The sequence below is a fragment of the Zeugodacus cucurbitae genome, chromosome 2 (genome assembly GCF_028554725.1).
Source record: "Zeugodacus cucurbitae isolate PBARC_wt_2022May chromosome 2, idZeuCucr1.2, whole genome shotgun sequence".
Classification (NCBI taxonomy): Eukaryota; Metazoa; Arthropoda; class Insecta; order Diptera; family Tephritidae; genus Zeugodacus; species Zeugodacus cucurbitae.
This window is the reverse complement of record NC_071667.1, coordinates 71,946,135-71,971,206: the sequence shown is the minus strand read 5'-3', so window position 1 is coordinate 71,971,206 and position 25,072 is coordinate 71,946,135. Positions and strand designations below refer to the sequence as shown.

General features: G+C 31.4%; 1 protein-coding gene across 8 annotated transcripts in view; it reads right to left on the bottom strand.

Moving 5' to 3' along the window:
- Positions 1-25,072, bottom strand: part of LOC105209164 (elongation of very long chain fatty acids protein AAEL008004) — a 102,108-nt gene that overhangs the window by 9,177 nt on the left and 67,859 nt on the right. For 7 of the 8 annotated variants that reach the window (XM_011179417.3, XM_054226147.1, XM_011179418.3 and 4 more), the window contains 8 exons: positions 20,062-20,505; positions 14,362-14,444; positions 9,592-9,699; positions 5,169-5,252; positions 3,688-3,744; positions 1,651-1,756; positions 1,349-1,485; positions 1,136-1,291 (listed from right to left, as the gene is read on the bottom strand). In XM_011179417.3, coding sequence (XP_011177719.2) covers positions 1,136-1,291; positions 1,349-1,485; positions 1,651-1,756; positions 3,688-3,744; positions 5,169-5,252; positions 9,592-9,699; positions 14,362-14,444; positions 20,062-20,119 — 789 coding nt within the window. In that variant the 5' untranslated portion in view covers positions 20,120-20,505. Of the gene's footprint in view, positions 1-1,135; positions 1,292-1,348; positions 1,486-1,650; positions 1,757-3,687; positions 3,745-5,168; positions 5,253-8,650; positions 8,732-9,591; positions 9,700-14,361; positions 14,445-20,061; positions 20,506-25,072 lie in introns of all 8 variants that reach the window. The other variant, XM_054226146.1, reaches the window with a different exon arrangement.

The following is a 25,072-nucleotide window of genomic DNA, read 5'->3' as shown; positions in this document are numbered from 1 at the left end:
AAAACTTCCGCATTTTACTACATATCTTCACGAAATTTGGTGTGAGTTATTGTTCATAGAAATAATTTAATCTCCGAAAAAATTGTTCAGATCGGTTCACTATAGCATATAGCTGCCATACAAACCGAACGAAGAAATGCACCTGTGCAGAGTATATTAGCTTCGGTACAGCCGAAGTTAACGTTTTTTTTTTTTATTTATCATACAGCAACATAATAATAGCCTTTTAATTATTGATTATATATTTATTAAAATTTTCATTGTTTTTTATTAAACAAATTTTTATTGGATACATATTTAAACCAAGCAAAACAAAGTTTGCAAAAATGTTATCGATTTTAAAAATTTGTGAAAATAATTGCTGCTATTATTCTATTTTTCGAGAGAATCAGAACCACTTGATTACTTCAGAAAGTAACAAATAGAATGTTATCGATTTTAAAAATTTGTGAAAATAATTGCTGCTATTATTCTATTTTTCGTGTGAATTTGAATTGTTTTATACTCAGAACCGCTTGAAAAATTACTTGTAGAAAGTAACAAATAGAAAGTTATCGATTGTATAGTACACGTCCATACATCTAATATATCGATGAATATAACATGTATCGATAAATCTTATATATCGATGGATTTAATATATATCGATAAATCTATTATATAACTAGGAACGTAAAACTCAAAAGATCAAATCAAATCTTGAATTATTAAAAAAATAATTTTTCTAAATTATCGATAAATTATATACCGAAAAAATCGAATATCATATTCTTTAAAACTTTAAGCAGATTCAACTATATACAGATACAGTTGAACTTCCATAACTCGAACTCTTGAATTGGCAATAAAAGTCAAATTTCATACAAATTGCTTCCGCAACTCCGAAGTCTCTCTAACTCTAATTTATTTTGTGGATTATAGTGATTCGAGCTAAGGAAGTTCATTCTTTATTTCTAAACAACATAACACAATTTACTACATTTTCTACAGGCATGTGCATGACTAACAACTTTTCATACAAGGACACAATGTGCTTTTAGCCAGTGCTGAATTACTAGTTGTGCTTGTAGTAGTGCCAAAATTGTGGTAGTAGTAATAGTAGTACATAGTAGCATGCCATTAGGTGTACACTTACCGTGCGGCGACCCTTGTAAGCGTTCTTGTAGAATTCGTTGAACAAGAAGAAGAACATCACAGCATGCATACCGATCCACCAAACGAACGCCTTGGGATAATTGCAATCGATGAAGAGCAACTGGAAGGCGTGCACCATGATCAACACAAATTGAACCTAAGCAAAGAAAATATTAATATTTACTTTATATGCGTGAGTAATTTGATACTTTACCATCTGCAGTGTAGTCAAGTATTTCTTCCACCATAAAAATCTCTGGAACTGTGGACCCATGGCCGAGAACATATAGTACGTATACATAACGATGTGCACGAATGTGTTGAGCAGACCGAAGAAAGTGCTGTGACCACCTGCACGAGAGTACGAGAAAGAGAGAGAGTCAGTTTAAATAAGTGTGTGTGAAAGAGAGAGAGAGCGTGGTATTATGCAAGCGCGCAAATTGGAGGTCAATTTTGACGCTACACTTGTACGTGTGACACATTTAACTGTGCACATGTGTTTGTGTGTTTACGCACCTGGTGTGAACTTGACACCAAACCAGACAGACATCGGCATGCAGCCGTGATGTATGACATGCAGCGTCGTTACTTGGCTGGTCTTCTTGCGGAGCACAAAGAAGATCTGTAAAAAAAAGAGAAATACAAAAATAATAAATACCAATTATAAGAAATGACAAATGAAATATTAAAAATATTTTTTTTGTTTTTTAGCAATAAAAATTTACTAAACACATTTTTATTCCCAAAACGTAACCAATCTAGTAAATATCTACTTTAAGTACGCTGTTTTCGAAAACAAAACGCGACCACCCACGCTTCTCAAATTTGCTATTCCATACAGCTAGTTAGATTAACTTCTACTAAAAAAAGAAATAAATTTTCAAAAATGCAGCAAAACAAAATAAGTCGCTTGCAATGCTAACTGTACATGCCGTACAACAATTTAGACCTAATTAAGATTTCACTCAAGAATCGCATGACAAATCGTTAAAATGCCACTGTGCATTTGCATGCGCTCCGAACACCGGGTGGGAAGCTAGAGCAAATTTATGCCAAAGACACACATTTAAAAATAAATAAAAAACAAAAACTTATAAAAGGCAACGTACGATTATTTGCGAAATTTATGCAAATTATTATGTCGAAACATACCAGTTTGTCGGAGGGGCAAAGCAATAACGCAAGATAACACCTAACACCTGCATTATTAATGACCAACTGACTCAACTGATCAGTAGTTTGTGTGGTTCCAAAAATAATAATAAAAACAAAAAATGAACTGAAAATTTTGCAATAAAAGCGAACGTAAACATTTTTGGCTGCATTCTTCGCATACCAAAGCGATGTGCTGGGCTTTTGAGAATTTTGGTATTTTTTCTTTAGCAAAATTCTGAAATAGCTTAAGTCGACTTAAGTTAATATATGTTGTTGTTTTGAATTCTAGATAAGTTCTGAGCATTTGCTACTTGTCTATTTCCTTATAAATTTTAGCTGCTAGTTTCGATGAGGGTGGGGCAAAGTTTAGTTTCTGACTGCCATTCACCGGGATCTTGCCAGGAACGATTCTTTTACATATGAAACAGCAGCTCACGACTTCTGACCTTAGATATCCTCTGTGTGCGGTAGCCAACAGACATCTGTTGGGATGCAAACTAAAGCAAGAAGACGAGGCCCCTGGTTGAGGGATGCTTGATGATGATAGTCATGCAACTACATAAAGGCAAACATCACCGTCAACCAAGAACTGCGATGGAGGAACATGGCGGAAGATGGTGGGTCCTTGAAAAATCTACTATAGGGCCCTATAAAGCAGTGCAAATTTGGTGTTGGATTTGAGGTGGGAAAGAGATTCCGTCGTCGAGTCTTGCCCTTCACCCCGATGGCCCTTGCCATTCCCATATTTAGGCCCACGCCCCAACGGAAGAGAAGAACGATGTGACCAAAGATACTTCCGATAAGCGCCTAGAACGCACCTATGAGCTCTGCCACTGCCATGATGTCAAAATAGTGCATGGGTAAAGAAGATGTCTTCAGCACAACAGTCCGAAAATTCAGCCTCCATCGTCGAATCATCGTCAAACGGCCTGAGACTGATCGACTTTGCTGGGTGCTGAAATATGGTTTTCTGTAGTACCAGATTTCGGCACAAGAAAATTCATCAAGCAACCGCTATGCTACTTATATAGAAATGTGTAGTTGATGTTAAGTATTTAAGTTAAAAATATATTTCAAAATAAATTTGTTCCAAGAATTCTAAAGAGGTGTTCATTGATTGGGAATTCTAACGCTTGGGAAATTTGCGTAGCAATTTTGAATCGAGCTTAAAAAACTTAATTTCGATAAAAAATTTCTGGAACTAATTTCGAAGTGAGCAAAAGCAATACATATTTTCCACTTCATTTTCTAATAATCTAAACTGTAAAATTACAAAAAAATCAAAATTCGAATTTTTCGATCTATTAGAAATTATCTTACACAGTAAATGACCGCGTTTCAAATTCAAAGCAATTTTACTTTTGTTGGCTACATTTTAAAAATTTTGTGTGCACTTACCGTATCCATGAACTCAGTGAATTTGGAGAAGTAGTACCACCAACACGCATGTACCATCTGTATTAAAATGTATTTATTTTTTTTTTTCAAATTAGGATAAAAGAAAAAAATATATTAATATATATATTTAGAAAACTTTTCAAGCATAAAAAAATCAGTTAAAATTTTTCAATACTTAAATAGCAAATATTCAAAAAATATTTAATTGGTCAACGTAATAACAAAATGCAAAAAATATTAAAGTTTCATTCCAATAAATTAGAGTTGTTTTACTGCTATTTTGTTGTTGTAAATTTGGTGTCGGGAAAATAATTGTACACAGTAAATAAATAAATAAAATTTTAGCGAACTATTTTGTCAATTTGTTTTTGTGTATTTTGTATTAACTGATTCCTGTGGGAATTTAGGGTACTGCGGCTCTCTCGAAATAAATGTGAATATATAATTTGTATGTGAGTATATAACCAGTTACCCATCAAAACTATAGTAAGTGGATATTTATACTTTAATTGCTTTTTACAAAGCCGTGTTTAGCAGTACTTGTTTATGTGCTGTCCCAACCCATAAATATTGTACTTAAAACCAAACTATTGTGTATTGACACCAAAAAGACTTATGTATGTATATATTTACAGTTGAGTGTAGTCAAAAACAATGCAAAAAAACAAAATTATATTCTAGGCTGGTGCAACATGTATTTTGAAAGCGTTTAAGATTAGGTGATTTAAAGACTTTTTAATAATAAAAGTAAAATATAATTTAATGCTAGATTACAGAAGCTCATTTAACATATAAAAGCTTTGCCTAAAGCTTGACAAGTATAAGCTCACATCGGTAAACAAGGAATTCGTAGATTGAGATTATTATTTTAATATTTATGACGTCAGTTTAGCACTGTTCGCTGATAGCGATTTGAAGAAATTTTTAAACAGAATCACTGAAGAATCCAAATGTATCCAAATTCTTAAATAATGCAACTCTGGTGATTTTAAATACTATATCGTCTTACAAGTGAAAGCTTAAAGCTTTCCATAAAACGAGCTTTCATTTGAAGTACTTTTTCCTTTTCTTGTTGCTCAAAACTCAAACGCTTTCATCGTGACATGCGATTATTAAAAAAAAAAAAATCACGAAATAAGTAATTAAACTAATAAAAAAAGCTTCCCAGTCTTATCAATACACCAATTAAAATTACTTTAAGCATTAGTGACTTTTTAAGCAGAAATCTTTTATGTTTTAGACTTAAAAAATAACAAACTTTAATAAACTAATATGAAATAAATTAACAATATACGGATAAATATATATATAAATTAGTGTCAATAATTTGGGAATGCAGGAAACTTTGGATGTGTTTCATAGGTGCATACAACAATTCAAAAATACTTTTTCATATATTTCGTAACTTTTTATTCGGATGCAACTAAAATTACTCGTAAACAATAGGATGAAGGTACACATTTTTTTTTTGGAACACATACCCTTAATGTTCTAGGGTTATTACTATAATCGACTGGCTGACATCGGAAGTTATAATGCCCCGTTAGCCAACCGGAAATTGCTATCTGTAAAGGTAGAGATAAAGATTTTTTTGTTTTGTTGATTGTTTTGTTTTTTACTTCTGATTTGTATGAACAATTGGTTTTTCGATTTGCACTCCTGGCGGTTGGAGCTTTTCGAAATTTATGCGTGTGTTTTTTTGTATGTTTATGAATATTTCGAGAACTTGCGAAGCGATTTTGAATTTTGAAATCAAGTCAAACGAACGATCAAAAATAAAATATCGAACGAACAAATACTGGAATTTTCTCATCACAGAACTTCTACATAAATATATATTTACACTAGAAAAGTTGGATAGGGTAGATAGAGTATGGAAAGTGTGGGATTTTAACGGGTTGCTGTTAGTGGGTAGGGAAAGATAAGCTGTCGTGTCCAACTACCCAACGGTAGTTAGACTTATGGATTTATATGTAATACATTAATTTATTGTATATACTCGTACATATATAGAGAAAATATCGATAATCATAAAATAGATTAATTCAACGTTATACAGTTTTGAAAAGGTATGCATATTACAATAACACTTACATTGAAATCGTCTAATTGATGAGCGGAATTATAGCACTAAAAAGGTTTTACTGCTTATGATTACTTATAGATAATGGTTTTATTACTTTATGACTATAGCATAAGGGTAAGTTATGAGCTAAAGAATAGAAAAATATTATAAAATAAAATGAAAAAAGAAAACTACTGTTTAAATACTAATATATTCGAGATTTCTATTAAAGCGAGAATTATTATATAAATAATTAATTTAATTTAAGACAATTTAACGTAACTTTTAGAAAATATTTTTTTTAATCCTTCATTTTATGTATTTTAAAAATATAAGCTTACATTTGACTTCATTTCATTGTAAGAGAGCGAAAAAGAACACTCAACTCGCTTAAACTTTCATTGAAAAATCTTTGGTTTTGTGTTTTAAGTGAAGTTGGCTGCGGCTGATTCAATTGTAATTGTTCAAGAAAGCGAGTATTCTTTTGACACTAACTTACAAGAAAATGTAAGTAATGTTATTAAATAAGTATATAAGATCACTAAGAGTATATATAGTATGTAAATTATATACCACAAAAGCATTGAACACTTGTCAATTCTACGATTGTGCTCAGAAAGTTAATTTATATGCACACATAAAAAATTTATGAAAATATTTATGTCTAAATGAAATTTTGAATATATTAAAAATGCTTTCTACTCACATTTAATAACAAATTACTATGTGTAAAATTCTACTTACATACAAAAACAAATTATGTTAAGTAAAAATAAGTACATTTTAAGCTACTTCTACGATGAAAAATGGCTGTGAGAATTTTGAGTCATGATTCTATGCTGGAATATATTCTTTTATGAAAAAACTTTTATTTAAAGTAATATGAACCAGAAGCAGTCTGTTTATAAAAAAAAAAAAACATAAAAAAAAAAATTAAAATAATAATATTTGCTTAAAGTAAACCTTTCACATTAGTCATGCTCATTTTTCTAGGAACTGTATTTTTTTTGTTGGTTTAATATCTTTATTTTTTATCTTTAATTTATTTTTAATATCTTTTTTTAATTTTAACCTCAATGAATAATACTACAATTAATAGCATATTTTTATAAAAAAATAAATTATTTATATTTACAAAAGTTTTTTTGAAAGATAGCGGTCCACCTTAATATAAAATAATTAATTATTAATGTTATTATTTTTTAATTTAAAATAAATTATTAATGATTTTAAAGATTTTTTTTTAATTTCAATAAAATGATTAATATTTTTAAAATATATCTTTTTTTAAATCAAATAAATTATTAATAATTTTAAATTTTAATTTTAATTAAAAACAAAAAATAATTAATAACTTTAAATATTTTTTTTATTTTAAATAAATTATTAATGATTTTAAATAATTTGTTTTTAATTTCAATAAAATGATTAATATTTTTTAAATATATATTTTTTAATCAAATAAATTATTAATAATTTTAAATATATTTTTTTATAAAAAATAAATTATTAATACTTTTAGATTTTAATTTAAATATTATTTTTTTAAATCAAATAAATTATTAATAATTTTAAATATATTTTTTTATAAAAAATAAATTATTAATACTTTTAGATTTTAATTTAAATATTATTTTTTTAAATCAAATAAATTATTAATAATTTTAAATATATTTTTTTATAAAAAATAAATTATTAATAATTTAAAATTTTAATTTAAATATTTTTATATATAAAATAAATTATTAATAAGTGAAATTTTAATTAAAAACAAAAAATAATTAATAACTTTAAATATTTTTTTTAATTTTAAATAAATTATTAATGATTTTAAATAATTTTTGTTTTAATTTCAATAAAATGATTATTTTTTTTTAAATATATATTTTTTAATCAAATAAATTATTAATATTTTTAAATATAATAAAAAAATAAATAAATTACTAATAATTTTAAATATATTTTTTTATAAAAAATAAATTATTAATAATTTTATATTTTAATTAAAAACAAAAAATAATTAACAACTTTAAATATATTTTTTTAATTTTAAATAATTTTCCTTATTTAATTTTAAATAAATTATTTATAAAAATTAATTTAAATTACTTCCAGCAAAGAATTTACAGCAAGTTAACTAAGTACTACACGCTAAAAAATGATATGGGCAAATTATAGAAAAAAATCGATAATGAGGAAGATGCATAAAGTTGATGAATGAATGCAGATTTTAAATGGCAGAAAAAAATATAACTGAAAAGAAAAGGAAAAACAACGAAGAATTGCAAACAAAAAGAAGAATTTCTTAAAAACATAACGGTTATAATTTCGGCTTTCGGCAGCAGTTAGAGCATAGATTTGACGCAGATAATATTAAGTAATGATGATTAAGCTATGCTTATGCTATTTGCATAGCTGCAATAATTTTTTTAGCAGCTTTAAGCGAGTCCTGATGAAGCACGTAGCGAAACTTGGCAGATGAATGCGATGATGATATACCGCAAACTACTTTTATACACATATTTACTAGATTACATATGTGTGGCACATATTTGATGGTTGTAGATATGTAAATATGAAAATGAAGATGAATTCAAATGCAACTACGCAGATTATTTAGTTATATATTTATGATTTTTTTGCTAACTAATGCTAAAACTTCGAGTGGAGCGCAGTGTAGTTTATACCATTTAAAACGCGAAAGGAGATTTTATAAAAAAAAATTTAAATATTTGGACTTTAAGTTTGTCTGCATTCGAATTTGTCGTTTTCTCTCTCTCTTTTTCTTTCTTTTTAATTAAATTAATATTTTAATTATTTTTCTGTTGTTATTGTTTTGTTTTTTTTTTTCAGTACATTACACAGTCCAATTATTTTTGCATTCGCCTAAACACTTACACGCTTCGTAGTGGGATCATCGCTATAATCCACGGGCTGACATCTGAAGCTGTATTGACCCCACCAGCCGCCCATTAAACACTAAAAAATATACATTTCGCAAGTAACAAAAAAAGAGAAATATTTCATTTTTAATAAAAATGCACTAAAGCGCTAAAAAAACATTGCAAAATAAAAAAAGTACAAAGCTTTTAGTTGATACGGCGCAATAAAATATTACTTCTTTTTCAACTACCGTAATGGAAAAAAAATAAACGGTATTAAGGGAGCAAAAGGTAGGCGGTAAGGTAGTAAAAGCGCATATTTTACACAAAACGACGTATTAATAAAAGGTAGCGGCAATTTAGGAGGATATGCGCTGTCATGTGTGGGTTACGGATTTCTAGATAAAGGTTGATCAGGGGATAGTAGGATGTAAAGTTTTATGCGGTTGTGTGTAGACATATTAGCTTTGTTTGTAAATAAAAATTAAATGTAAATATTTTGTTAAAATATGTAAGTTTGTAAGTAAGTATGAATGGAATGAATAGTAAGAGTATGTGTGTGTGTGAGTAATGTGTGTAGATATATACATAGAAGTTATAGATTGCATTTAGAGAGAAATATATTTGCATATTCATTTCAATTCACGTTGCACATATGTGTATGTACTCATATACGTGCTTCGTTGTTGTTTTTTTTTTAACGGCAAAATCCTTCGCATGTCCTTGAAATGCATCGCAAACTCACTGTCACAAGTAAAGTGTGACAGTTCGGACACAATGTTAGATTAGAGTTCATCTCTCTCCGTCACTACGAGTTAGTGCAAGTTTGTGCGATTCAATAAATGATTGATGGATGGTTGAATGATTTATTTTTTTTTTCATTTTTTTTTGTTCGATTGTTGTTTGTTTCGGTTGATCCGCCAATGACCACCAGATGAACCCATTTATGATACATACCTCGTAAAACAGCCATGCACTAAATATCACTTGTACTGCATTATAGATTATCAGTGTGTTTTGTAAGTGGAATGGTTTACGATTCTCCATTAATCGTGGGCCAAGCACCTGCAAAGAGATAAGCAAAGTAATAAATGGTTTAATATTGGGGTGGACAAATGGGGAATTTTTTATATGATTTAGGCATAAATGGGTTTAAGGCGCGGCCATGTGATTAGCCACCTGTAATAAAATCGGTAATAAATATAAATTTAAATCAATATTTAACAATATATTAAGTAATCGTATATAGTCTAGACGTGGTATTTATTTTTATTCTATAACTTTTATAACTAAGTTTTCTCAGCTGAACAAGCTAACAATCAACTCCCTACAACCAATATACTGTTATTTCTTTAATGCAGTATGTCATCTTGTATCAAATTATTGTTCGTAGTGAATCGAACAAACCACTAGTATAACTCGCATAAAATGGCATAATGAAAGACAGATAGCGTAGAAGAAAGTTTTAATAATTTAAAGAGGTAAACTATATTAGGTAAGCAATTCTTTTGATTCCTAATATTTATTTACTGAATTCAGCTTCTTTTATTAAAAATATCTATGTAGTAAATAATAATCAAATTTCATTTTGTTCTGGCTTTCATGGATTTACCCACAATCAAAGTTAAATAATGTAACCTTATTTAATTTTGTTAAAGTTAAATAATATAACCTTTATTTGATAAACCAGATTAGAAATCCAAATCACAAGAGGTTTCATAGCAAAAGAGATGATTAAAATACAAAGAAACTATTTTTTAATTAATTCTGGAAGGATAACTGTATTAAGTTATGCGATTACGATTTTAATAAGTACAATAAATACTATAAATAGCATAACAGAAACAAAGACTTTCATCAGCGAACTTAGCGCTATCAGTTTTTTATCAGCTTCGGATCAGACACCTTTGCACATATGAAAATATTTTATATAGGAAGAAGAAAACTACCGTAATAATATGTTTAGCTGCTACTAATGTGCATAGAAAATGAAATACATACATATATAATAAAAAAATGAAAATGTGTATTTAGCACCTTTTAACGTTCAGTTGCTAATAAGCACGGATGCATAAAAGCATTATGTAATCTTGTCGATCAAAGTTTTCCAAGATAAGCACAACTATATATTCATATTATATATTTATATTGTTTATATTTGTGAGTTTATGAATCATTATTGTGATTAAATTCCTGACAACGTTTATGGTCGCCGGCTGTGGGATTCCCAATAAAAGTGAAGTTATAGGTGAAGGTAATCTCTTTATATTGGTATTGGTGTGCAAGTTCAAAACTCTATCTGAATTACTATATTAGCACACAATTTGTGTTATTTACTTAATACACAAAAATACAAAAATTAAAGAAATAAATAAAAACAAGTAAGGAAGGGCAAAGTTCGGGTGTAACCGAACATTTTATACTCTCGCAATTTATTTATTTAACTTTATTTATATTATATAATACACAATTTGACCCACATATTCGTCATATATATTGTATAAAGTTCATTGAAAGTTGGAAACCATAATATTAGGTTAGAAGCACCGAGGTCCTCGTGTTCGATATATGGGGCCTTAAAAACCTATGAATTTTTAGAATGGGGCTGCCACACTATAAACATACATAGTATTTGTGCAAAGTTCTGCATCGATATCTTCACTAGTGCTTATTTTATATATTGTAAAGTAAACGATTCAGATCGTCTTCAAAGTTCTGGTATATATTTTCACAACATATCATTGGGATGTAAGGAAACTATTACAAACCAAGTTTCATTGAAATCGGTCGAGTAGTTCCTGAGATATGGTTTTTGACCCATAAGTGGGCTACGCCACTCCCATTTTCCATTTTGTAAAAAAATCTGAGTGCAGTTTTCATCTGCCATTTCTTATGTGGAATTTATTGTTTCTGACGTTTTTTCTTAGAGAGTTAACCCACTTTTAGTAATTTTCAACCTAACCTTTGTATGGGAGGTGGGCGTGGTTATTATCCGATTTCTTTCATTTTGGACTGTATTAGGAAGTGGCTAAAAAAAACGACTGCAGAGAGTTTGGTTTATATAGCTCTATTGGTTTGCGAGATATGTACAAAAAACTTAGTAGGGGGCGGGGCCACGCCCACTTCCCAAAAAAAATTACATCCAAATATGCCCCTTCATAGTGCGATCCTTCATACCAAATTTTATTTCCATAGCTTTATTTATGGCTTAGTTATGGCACTTTACGTGTTTTCGGTTTTCGCCATTTTGTGGGCGTGGCAGTGGTCCGATTTTGCTCATTTCAACACCTTCCTATGGTGCCAAGAAATAAGTGTGCCAAGTTTCATCAAGATATGTTAATTTTTACTCAAGTTACAGCTTGCACAGACGGACGGACAGACAGACATTCGGATTTGAACTCCACTCTTCACCCTGATCACTTTGGTATATATAACCTATATAACCTATATCTAACTCGTTTAGTTTTGGGTGTTACAAACAACCGTTATATGAACAAAACTATAATACTCTCTTTAGCAACTTTTATTGCGAGAGTATAAAAATGTGGATTCTCATCTTGAATTTATTAAAAGTATTGTGATTTCTTGTAAAAGGAAAAGTAAGGAAACTTTAAAAGCTACCAGTAGATGGCTCTGGAGCCGAATTATTATAAAAAATCTGTTTTACGATTAAACCTCAATCAAATTTGAAACATTTAAATATAAGGTTGTTCTCCAAAAAGTTTTAACGGTATCAACAATATATAATGTATAATCGCTCCGAATTTTTGACATTTGCGGAAATGTCTCTAGGGTCAAGCACTGGTCGATTAAATCGTTTTATATCGATCTTAGACATTTGTGTCAACATTAACCCAACACAATTTTGTAGAGATCTGTTTGATTCCCAAACTTATTCTCAACTGAAAATGTCACGTTTTGAGCCGAATTCTCGACATTTGCGAGAAGTTTGCTTTTCTTTTTTAATTCCAAGAAAAGTGCGGCTGAGGCTCATCGAATGCTTTCTGATACGTACGGTGAGACTGTCCTAAGTGAAAAGAAGCCTTAAATTCACAAAAAAAAACGGCGGAGGCAAAGTTGTAGACCTAGTAATATTTGTTGAGCATTTGTAAATTAGCAAAATTATTGATTACCAATAATTAGTAATTAATTAAAGTAATTGGATTACTTTTCATATTCATTTTCATATTATTTCAATTACACCTAATAGCAATCGCATTGTTTAAATACTTTCCTATAGAATTATATAATATACATGGGCAAGCGACTACTTTCAACCCTTATCGAAAAGTTAATGCTGATTTGTATTACAATTTTTCCAACTATTCTAATTGCCGCTCAATGATTTCGAGCAATTATGTTATGTAATGAACATATGTACATATGCATAGAAATATGTATCGAATATGTACATATGTACTCGTACTATGAACTACAAATATAAATATAAAACGACTACCGATAATGGTAAATATACAAACATATATCGAAGTATGTAAATATGTATGCATTACAGTAGCGCAAACAATATGTAGACGAGACAGTAGTCAGACAGTTATTGGTTACACAGCAGGTGTGTCGTACAATAAGTGGTGAGCGCAAAATTCACTGACAGTCGATTTTTTTTTTATTTTGTTATATGTTTTATACCATATATATATATATGTATATGTATGTATATATGCTTGTATGTTTGTTGCATGCTCGTATGTTATTGTTGCAGCTATTAGCGCTTTATTCCGGCAATTAGTTAAATTTAACGGATAAGCATCTTGTTTATAAACCAATTATATACCGATGTACATACATAATACAAAGACAATACAATTGGCTTCATTATAATAGTAAATACCTAGAGTTCAGTAATTTGTTTATATTATGAATATGTATGTATATGTTATGGTGAAAGCATGCAGCAGGAAAGCGGAGCGAGAGATTTTATGAATTTTCAAATAGAGACTTACTAGCATGCTAAAATTTAACTAATATTTTTGAAATCTTTTGGCGCAAAAATAGTTTTCAACTCAATAGTTTTCAACTTTTTCGACTCTAAATTTTTTTTAGCTGCGCGCCGAAATGTAGGCAACAATTTTAAATTTAATTTAATTACGTAGAAAACGAATTCAAATGACTTTGTATATAATTAATGCCCTTTATGGTCTCTAAAGTGTTTAAATTAAATTAAAAATACAGCAACAAGTTTTTTAACTACGCGCCAAAATGTAGGCAACGATTATGAATTTATGTAAATTTTGTAAAAATTAAAAAAAATAACAAAACCTTGTTTATACTGACTACTGCATATTGTCTCTAAAATGTTGAAATTAAACTCCAAATACAACAACGGCATGAGTCTTTCAATATTAACATATATACAGACACACACTCAATGTTTGCCTATATTAAATACAAACAAAATTGTCACTCTAGTCAGTTGTAAATCATTTGTAAATAATGTGCTGTTGTAAAAAATTAAAAACACTTCACGGAAGACAACAACTGCAATATTTGATAAAGCTTACTGCAACGATATGCAACTTCCTGGCATTCTAATGTCTATTAAACATGTTGTTTATGCGCATGAATAGCTATATAAGTGTATATGTATATGTACATTTCTAAACACTAAGTACATATTAAATAAAATTTATTGGCATTTAATTGCAAATATTTAAAGAAAAAATACATATATTGACTATTGTAAAAACCAACAAACGTTGAACTCACCTTAACTAAGTAAACATATGTGAGGCAAACTGCTAATGTGGGGAATGGTGATGACATCATCGGCCAATCCTTCGTCCTTGAATCTGAAATGACATAAACAAAATCAAATCAACTTTAAATGCGGATGTCAATTGTGGAGGAAATGCGATGTTGGCATTTAGTTGCGATAGCATATAAATAGAAATGTTAGTATAATTTAGTTGCAATGCTGTTGACATTGAAATAATTTTATACAATTTCAGCAGGAAGAAGGTGAAAACTTGTCGTATAAAATAGGTTGATCTTTACATTCATATAAATTTAGTTAAAGGCATTTGTATAAAATGAAGCTTGTTTCATTTCTAAAATCAGTTCGAGAGACGTTTAGTTTATAACCTAATAAAAAAGGCGGAACAGTTACTGAACAATCTTGAAATGCGGAATACTTTTCTAGAAGCCTATAAGTACATACATACATTTAGAAATAAAACTTCATACAGCATTTTTATATGAAAATTTACATTGAAGACTTCGACGATTACATTTAAGAACATTAATGAGGGTCATTCTAGAAATGTCGAACAGTCACCTGAATTTCCGTAAAATGAGTTTTAACATACGAGAAGTTACAATATGATATTTTGTCAATATTATTTTCAAAACTATTAATGTGTATCCGTCAAGTATTCTCAAAAACTTTATGAAAGTTTTAAAAGTATTGAACTTTTCAATTCGAAACTGTATTTAAATTAAGATTTCTACAAAACTAAGATTATATCTATATTAAATCTTTATGAAAACATTTAAGTGCTCTCTTTAAACGCTTTATCTGAAGAATTAACTCAGTTTTGCTTTTGTCCATAGTTGGCAACTCTATTTGAATAATTTTTTCAAAATTAATGTTTTTTAAATAATTTTCGTTGGAAAAACAAAAGACAAGTAATTTCTTATTTGAATAATTAAAATTTTACTCTTCAGGAATTAAACTAGATCACTAGATGAACTAGATAAATTCAATTTCAGAACCTTTTGAAGAACCTGTATAAGATTTATTTAACATTTTTATCGTTTCAGAAAAAAAATGGTAATTTCAAGAGGTCTTTGAAGGCAGTTATTATTTTTAGAGTAAAATGGTTAGTATGTCTTAAAGTTTTAAACCACTTGACGGAGAAATTGTAATTGGATGGAAGTAAAGCACTTGTACAAATGACTAGTTTAGTGTTCATTTCCAAAAAATTTCTATTAAAATTCAATATACCTCAGAAGAGTACCAAGAGATTAAGGAAAAATAATCGCCTCATTCTGATGGGGTTAAAAAGTAATCCCAAGTAATGATGAATTGTTGTAGACATAAGTAATATTTAGCTTTCAATTGTCATAGAAATACTGTCACAAGAAAATAGACGCAAATAATTAAAACAAAAATAATATTCAACTCAGTTTGTATTGCTTAAAGCAAGTACATTATTACATAGTTAATTGGCAAATAAAAATTTAAGTTTAAACTTTATTACCATTAAAGTGTGCTTTACATTTAAATGGCGGCATAAAAGACAAAGCTGAACTTCAAAACTTTATGGCCCAAATTTAAGCGCATCTCATACTCATACTCATTTTATCATTACGAATGTATGTAAATTCGTAACAATTTTCGTCAACGCGATAAGTAAGTCGTTGACACTTCACCACCAAATCGGTGTTTGCATATTTATTTTGCAGCCTTCGCACTATGTTTTCGGGGTGTTAATTTGGCTAACCTTGAATGGCGTAAGCGCTCGTTTTCTCTATTGTTGGTCAATAGTTTACAAAATTTTCTCTTTTCACCATCTTCTTCTTGTGCGTTCATTTGCATTGGCTTTTGTTTCACACCGATTTTTATTTGGCAAACTACTTAAAATCAAGTTAGCACATATGTATTAATTAATAATAGCCCGTGGTTTGTGGTTAAATATTGGCTGTGGATAGGCACGGGCACGGGCACGGGCTCATCATGAATACGCATTAGCAAACATGTGTAACACAAGCTCGGTGATTACAAACGCTCATGTTATACATAAATGGTTTCTACTTTATGATATATAGTGTTGAGTTCCCAAGCGGATATATACTTATACATATTTATATTGGAGTGTTTGGTAATAATGCCAATAACCGACTTTGTGATCTCGTTTGACTCATACTGTATATATAATATTTATTATTTATTCAAAAATAGTAAACAGCAGTTTTCTTATTTAATTTTTACTTTCTATAACAAGGTTTTCATTGGGCCACTAAAAAACTTTTCCTAAAAAAATACATTTCGTACAGGCTTTGAAAAAATATTTAGGTTTAACACGCAACACAAGATAGCTGATCACTCATGTCAACTAGTATTACTCTAGACTGTACAGAAACCTGAAAAGTAAATATCTTTCTCGGTATCTCATTGGGTCTCTCATTATAACTTTCATAATATATAGTGTAGTACAGAAGCTTTAGAAAATGTAATGAGTCCGATAATAAAGTAGTTAAGAGGAAAACTCTTCATGAACGAAAAAGAACGATAAGCAATCAGGACAGAGCGTCCAAATTAATGCAGACTTCCCATTTTCTATATGATACCAAAGACCCTCTCTGCATTGAGAAGTCCAAATGGAGAACGACTTTTGTCCCGTTTTTGTCCGAGCGGAACTGAAAATATTCCACTGTATTAAAAAGGTTAAAGAAAGAATGGCTTGTTCTCACTTCCAGTCGAATTGGAGTCCAATCGAAAAACGAAAATATTAACAACTTTGCTCGACCAAAATCATTTGGAAAGCAATTTACAAAAAAATTCCCATTTATATAGTTGAGTCTAGTGATAAGACTTGAAAATGTATCTAATATTTTGGGAAAATAATAAGAGACCTTGCTGCTTTGTACTATACTTTATTTCCTTATGACTTCGATTCGAAACCAGTTGAGATTAAGAATACAAAAAATAGCGTTATCTTTTATATTTTGGGGGAGATGGTCTAAACCACTATGTGTCTTCAACTAACCCTAAACCTCGTCTACCTAACTCTCACATTTATTTATGACAGTTGGTGCACAGAATATATAAAATTAAATTTCATAATTTCATTATGGGAAAGTCCAAGAATATTGAACCAAAAGCAACCGATAAGCTCCGCAACACATCAAAACAGCCGACACAACAAAAATAAGAAGCAAAACAGTCAATACAATTATGAAAACATGGCATGCTGTCGCCACTTGACGATGCTGTCATTTGTCAAAAATTCAAAAATCCGAAACGATCAGAATTGCTGTGTGTTTTGAATGCGAAATGTGGTGTAAAGCAAGAAAGATGTTGAAATTGACACACAAAAAAAAAAAACAAATGAAAATTACATAATCGTAAATTTGGTATGCATACAAACATATATATTGGTTATTGGCTTGCTAAACTGATAAGAAGACAGACAATTGTTGAGTTTAATAAACAGTTTACGGTTCTTTTTGTGCTTGTACCTGCCTGCCTGCCTACAAGTGTACGTGGGTGCCAGGGCGTATGCGCAACAAACAAGCGCACGCACTCACACACACATACGCTTACCTACTTATTGCACTTTGGCGTTTTCGCACAAAGCTGGGTGTGGTTTTTGTTATATTTGCCGCTATGCCTTTTCAATATGGATTTGCTGCCACGATAACCGCTTGATTAATGGGCTTACAGTCCAACCAGTGTTATTGTCGAACGCGTATTCGCTTGTTGACAAATTTTGACACTGACAACAACAACAACACAGAGCACAGAGCAATCAAGCACATATGTATCTATGTATTGTACTGAGTACGACTGTAATCAACGCACCGAATATTCGAAGCATTTATGGCTTATATATATACAGACAACTATACTGGAAACATGTGTTGCTCCATAAGCTACTGTCGATTTGACTGTATACACTTCTGCATATACATATATATGTATACCTGTCACGTAGTGATTTACCTTTCAGCATTAAATATTTATTTATTTATTCTTTTTTAGATTTTGACATTTTTACTAATATTTGGTTGCTCTTTTGTAATAAAGCGCTCGATATATAATGAAGCTGTCACAATGAATGGGAAATTGTGTGGCAATACGAGCATATCTGCTTTAATAATACATATTTTCTTGAGTTTATACGCTTCTTCGAATGTGGAAAATATTTTGCAGAATAGTGACCTTGAAACAGAAAACAATTGAAGATATGAGTTGGCTTTCTTTTTTGCAAATGATCATTTACTAGAAAAAAAGGTAAATCACCTTTCACGAAGTTTCTCATGACTAAGTACATGGCCAAAAATTTAGCTCTAATATAAAAGTAAGGGGTTTTAAAAAATGATGAATGACTCAAATACGTTCGAGCTGAGATGCCCAATTTTCGAAAATTTTTTGCAGCAATTAAGGCCGTATAAACGCTCTTCCAGAGTAAGTCTGTTCATTACGAAATGGCAAACCAAAACCCAGTAACAAAAATACCAACTCCGAAAAATGTATTGCCTCTATACGTCTAAACTTCCCGGTATATATTGGTCATTAAAAAATGAAATTATTGATATTAAATAAGTGCAAATCGGTTTTTGTACACGTTGAGCTTAAACTAGTCTAACTCATGTCGGCTTGACGTGATCATAACGATAAAGTCGATTTGATAAATACGAAGTCGAATCGCCTGGTTATTTATCCATGAAAATGTTTAACTCAACAGAGCTCTCCATTCTTTTGGAATATTCTTCTTTCAAACAAACTGTTTTTTTTTCTAACGGAATCCACCTGAACTACACTGATGTTTTTTTGAACGAAAGGTAACTTAGCACCAAGAGCTTTAATTGAACAATAAACACTATGAATTATTAGCATATATCAAAACAAATCGGTGAATGAAGCATAACAGTTGCCTTGCTTTTCATAAATACACTGATATTTACACATATGTATACCTTGAAGTAGATACACAAAACATCGGAGTGGTTGGGATATAAATTCCAATAAAAATTGAGTTCGTCCTTAAAACGAACTTCAAAAATTTAATTATTTTGCAAAAGATCCTTTTGATTGGTTATAAAAATTTTATGAAAGGATTAACTACATCCATTTTAAGGTATATATTTTTCGATCTAGTGTTCCTGTGACAAATCTGTGAACTAAAAATTATTAAAAAGAGAAAAACCCTTGGACGAATTTTCCGGTTGTCATGAAATTTTAACCAATGAATAAAATATATTTTTCTTTTAACTTCAACTGAACAATTGCAAATGAGAAAAGCTAAAATCTAACATCTATCCCTCAGCATTAAATAGTTCTAGTTCTCAAATACATGTCAAATATCTTTGAAGAGTTCATACGACCAACCATTTTGTTATGGGCCTCTTTCATACTACATAAGACTTTTCAAGATTTCATAATTTCAACTTGAATTAAAAAAAAAAAAACGAAAATTCATGTTTCTAAATAAACCATTTTTGATTTTTAAAAATTTTCTTAGAATCCTTTTTTTCTTTCTTTCTTTTCTAAAAACTAAAAATTTATATGGTTAAAAAATCACCGACCAAAGCATATTATTTTCATTCTAATCTGACCCAACCATATTTGCATTACATTTAATTACATATAATTATCAGCTTAACGCTGCCGAGTCCTTTGCACATACACTCCCCCACACACACCCTATAAAACTAACTGTAGCTGATCAGCTTGGTACTTACCGCCATATGAGTCCATATATCTTTGCATACTGTCAATGTATTTCATAATTAAGGCCATTGTGCTAACGGTAGTAGTATTTGTCTATGCCCGTGTCGTTTATTATTCGTAAGCTTGGTGTTGTTGTTGTTGCTGCTCCTTTTGCTGCAGTTTATTACTGTTAATTATACGCTATACTACATACAAATTCAGATTTTCACTGATTCTTGCCACGAGCGCTGCCGCTGGTGTTTGCTGGAAGCTTGCTTGTTGCACGTTGACTTTCGATGGTCGATTGTTTACACGAGACTTTTTTTATTCACAGCTTTTCCTTAGTTTCTGTTGTTATTGTTGTTGCTTTACAGAGAGAATATTGCGCTAGTTAAGTTGTAACTATATTGGTGTTGTTGTTGTTGTGCTTGTTGTCGTGGGTGGTTGCTGGACAGGTTGATTTCGTTTGGTGTTATCTGTAAATTGATAAATAGTTAATAATTATTTAATTGAGTGTAAAACCATACAATTTAGCTGCAGTTATATATATTTATAAACTAATATCGGTATTGTTATTCTAATATAGGAAATGATAATGCATAATAATTATACATATTTACATACAACAATGGGCAACGATGGGCTACTGGAAATTCATGCTTTCCCGCCTTGATGGTGTAAATAAATAAACTAGTGCACGCGATTTGAATATGATGGGGTTCGGTGTTGAAGCGAAAAGGCGTATTGCTGATAATTGAAACTTTTTTGTTTGAATTATCAATAGCCTCTATACACGTTTGTTGTTTATTTGTTAAAATACAATAAAGAAAACAAATATCGAACATATTGATAGGCGAATGCCAGTTAGCTTTTCTGCTGAGTAATATTGCCTTCGAACAATATGCACATATACACATATGTATATATTCCAAGAAAGTTGGCAAGTACAAGTGGACTTTGTACGACACCTTGATTATTGAAAGTTATCTAAGCTCCGTTAAGCGCTAAGGTGCATAAAACAGTGACAGCAGCGGGTCGAGGGGGTACGCACTTCTATACACTCGTCATGTTGATAATATGAGTCGACTTCCATTAAAAATGTGGTATTTCATCGAATAGAGTAATGGAAGTCTATACGAGGTGTGTTCAAAAAATGACGGGAATTTAGTTTTTTTTTGTAAAAATTATTTATTCATCCGTCTATATTAATATTGTCGCTTTCAAAATAGCCCCCAGTCGATATTTTGCACTTATGCCAGCGCTTCTTCCAATCGTCGAAACGTTTCTCAAACCTGATTTTTGGGATAGCATTTCGGTCTTTCAGCGATTTCTCGTATGCTTGTAGAATGACTGATGACTGAAAACTGATTGGACCTTATCAGTGTGGCTTTAGACCTGGAAAATCGACAACTGACCAGATATTCACCATGCGCCAAATCTTGACCCGTGAAAAGAGGATCGACACACACCATCTTTTTGTCGATTTTAAAGCTGCTTTCGACAGCACGAAAAGGAGCTGCCTTTATGCCGCGATGTCTGAATTTGGTATCCCCGCAAAACTAATACGGCTGTGTAAGTTGACGTTGAGCAACACCAAAAGCTCCATCATGATTGGGAAGGACCTCTCCGAGCCGTTCGATACCAAACGAGGTTTCAGACAAGGTGACTCACTATCGTGCGACTTCTTTAACCTGATGCTGGAAAAAATTATAAGAGCTGCAGAGCTAAATAGAGAAGGTACAATCTTCTACAAGAGTGTACAGCTCCTGGCGTACGCCGATGATATTGATATCATCGGAAGCAACAACCGCGCCGTTTGTTCTGCTTTTTTCCGCATGGATAAGGAGGCGAAGCGAATGGGTCTGGAGGTGAATGAGGACAAGACGAAATATTTCCTGTCATCAAGCAAACAGTCGGCGCATTCGCGTCTTGGCTCCCACGTCACTGTTGACAGTCATAACTTCGAGATCGTAGATAATTTCATATACCTGGGAACCAGCATCAACAACACGAACAATGTCGGCCTCGAAATCCAGCACAGAATAACTCTTGCCAACAGGTGCTACTTTGTACTGAGTAAGCAATTGAACAGTAAAGTCCTCTCTCGACGAACCAAAATCAAGCTCTACAAGTCGCTTATCATTCCCGTCCTGCTTTACGGTGCAGAAGCTTGGACGATGTCAACATCAGATGAGACGACACTAGGAGTTTTCGAGAGGAACATTTTGCGCAAGATTTATGGTCCTCAGAACATTGGCAACGGCGAATACCGCAGACGATGGAACGATGAGCTGTACGAGTTATACGACGACATTGACATAGTTCAGCGAATAAAAAGACAGCGGCTACGCTGGCTAGGTCATGTTGTCCGAATGGACGAAAACACTCCAGCCCTGAAAGTGTTCGATGCAGTACCCGCCGGAGGAAGCCGAGGAAGGGGAAGGCCTCCACTCCGTTGGAGGGACCAGGTGGAGAGCGATCTGGTTACACTTGGGATCTCCAACTGGCGCCGAACTGCGAAGGAGAGAGAGAGAGGTGGCGCACTATCGTCGATTCGGCTATAACCGGCTAAACGGTTGCAACGCCAATTACATACATACATACATTAATGTTGTTGCCTTCAAAATGTGCCCCATCCGGTATTATGGACATATGCAAGCACTTCTTCCAATCGTCGAAACACTTCCCAAACTCGATATTTGGATTAGCATTTCGGTCTTTCAGCGATTTCTCGTATGGTGGTAGACGACGAAAAAGTCATATCTGGCGAATATTGAGGCTGGGGCATGGTTATAGTATTGTTTTTGCCCAAGAATTCACGAACAAGCAACGAAGTGTGAGTTTTTAACAAACAAAAATTCGCCAAATTTTTTTCAATTTGACTTTCCCAACCCCGTATTCAGTATATAGAGCCCAAGAGAGGGCATATACAGCTGGCGTTCATTTTAGAAATAGAGTTTCCAAATACTAATAGATGATAAGAGAGGGTTTTACTATGCAAGTTTTTGCATTGTACCGAGATTTGTCAAAATCGGACGAAGTTTCGCCTAAAGTCGGCGTTGGTATGACCTTAGTCCAATTTTTTAGGGCTGACTTGTATACCACACATACTTATATGCTGATGTTTTCGAGGATTATATAAGACATATTTACTATAAAAGATGTCAAAGGTCCGGCATATTCGTATGGTTCCCAAGTTGACAAAGAAATGGGATAACTAGAACATCTAACAGGCTCAGCACATATTAAAATATATAAATCAGTTATTATAAAATTAGCCCCTTTGGAAACCAAAATAATGCCATAGCCTCAAACCTCCTACAATTAAATTTAAATTTTATTTAAAATTCAATTTTTATTTTTTATAATTTTTTTTAATAAAATGCTAAGCATCATTTGTCATTTGCAAATTGTTTAATTGTGACTATTTTTCGGTCATCAACTTTTAATATGCACATAATTAAACCAATAATTTCAACCATCAACCACACCTAAATGATCGCTCAATAGCGATAACGGTGAGTTGTTGCTTTTAGTTCGAGTCTTTTGTTCACCGACCACCTGCGTTGCCGTACAATTATAATTATTTTTTACTGCCAATTTCACGCCATAAATCCCAATTGATAATCGAAGCGATAATCTGGTATAAACGCTTAGACTTAATTGAATTAAAGACTAAGCAGATTTTTATGAGCAAAATGAAATTTGAAGTGCACACTTAGGTTTTTGGATTTTTTTGGCAATTGTGTTATTGTTAAATAATGGAGAGATTAAATATATGTATGTGGATATGAAGCACAGCTGTAGATTGAAATGGTAAACTTAAATTTTATTGCGGTCACAATTATGATAACATACCCTCGTATAACATATTATAAAGTTAAGCAATCTTAGTAAGTGTTCTTAAAGAGAAACTACAGCTAAAATCGATTAAAAATTTCCGGATGCTGAGTGTTACAATAAACAAATATGTTCAACTAGATTAGACTATACGTGCATTTAGATAAGTATAACAACTATTATACACATAAAATAGGGTGTGTTCAGAGTATTTTCTCCTTATTTTATTATCTCGCTATTTACTTAATTTCGATAAAATCGTGCGTGGACTTTTAACGTACATATGTTTGTAAGTACTGATAAGACAAGATAGAGATAAGACGCGAGGAGTTCGGGTAACCAAAAACTTTTAAATTGTTTTTGTTGTTGTTTATTTCATGTTTCTAGCGTGTTTATTTCAATGTGATTTTTTAATCATGTGACAATTGTAGTGAGTCTATGCGACTGGCCAGCTGTCAACGTCACTATTGTTGGTAATTGTGGCATCAAAAATGTGATAAATTTTCGTAACAGAGGCACAAGTGTACACAAGTTGTATGAAGATATAAGTAAATAACTCGTAAATGTGACGTTGAATCTTGAAAGTAAGCGTGTAAATCTTTAATGCACTGAGATAACTGATAAGAATGATAAGCAATTGAAGTTACATTTCGGAAGCATGCATGTAAAGATAAGGTAAGAAAAAGAAAAATCAAAATGATAATACAAGTATATAAGGGGTGTTTTCTAGACATGTGGCTTTCAATGAGGCAATACTTTCTTCGGTGTTAGTCTTTTGGATAACTGTTTAACTTGATTTATACTCAGTTTCATTTGTCATTTTATAATGAACAGGCTTACAGCAGGAACAACGTTTATTGCTGATATACGGCCACAATTGCTGCATAAAGTGGTCAAAAATTGGAACTTTCGATTGGAATTGATTCGACCTCAATAAAGCTATGAAAACACTATAAAGATCAAATGAGATTTCTAAAATTCTCAGTTTAGAAATTTATGAAATATAGATGCTGGAGCAGCAAGGAGAAGAAAAAGACTATAGCAGACTCTATAACAGGTATACTAGTATACAGCACCTATTCAGCATAACTGAACGATGGCTAAAAAAACGCTTAAAGCCGAAGTTTTTCGAAAGCTTAGTATGTAGTGATACTCCAAGCACGATCTAAACATAGCTAAGTAGTAAATTAAATTTATGCACGG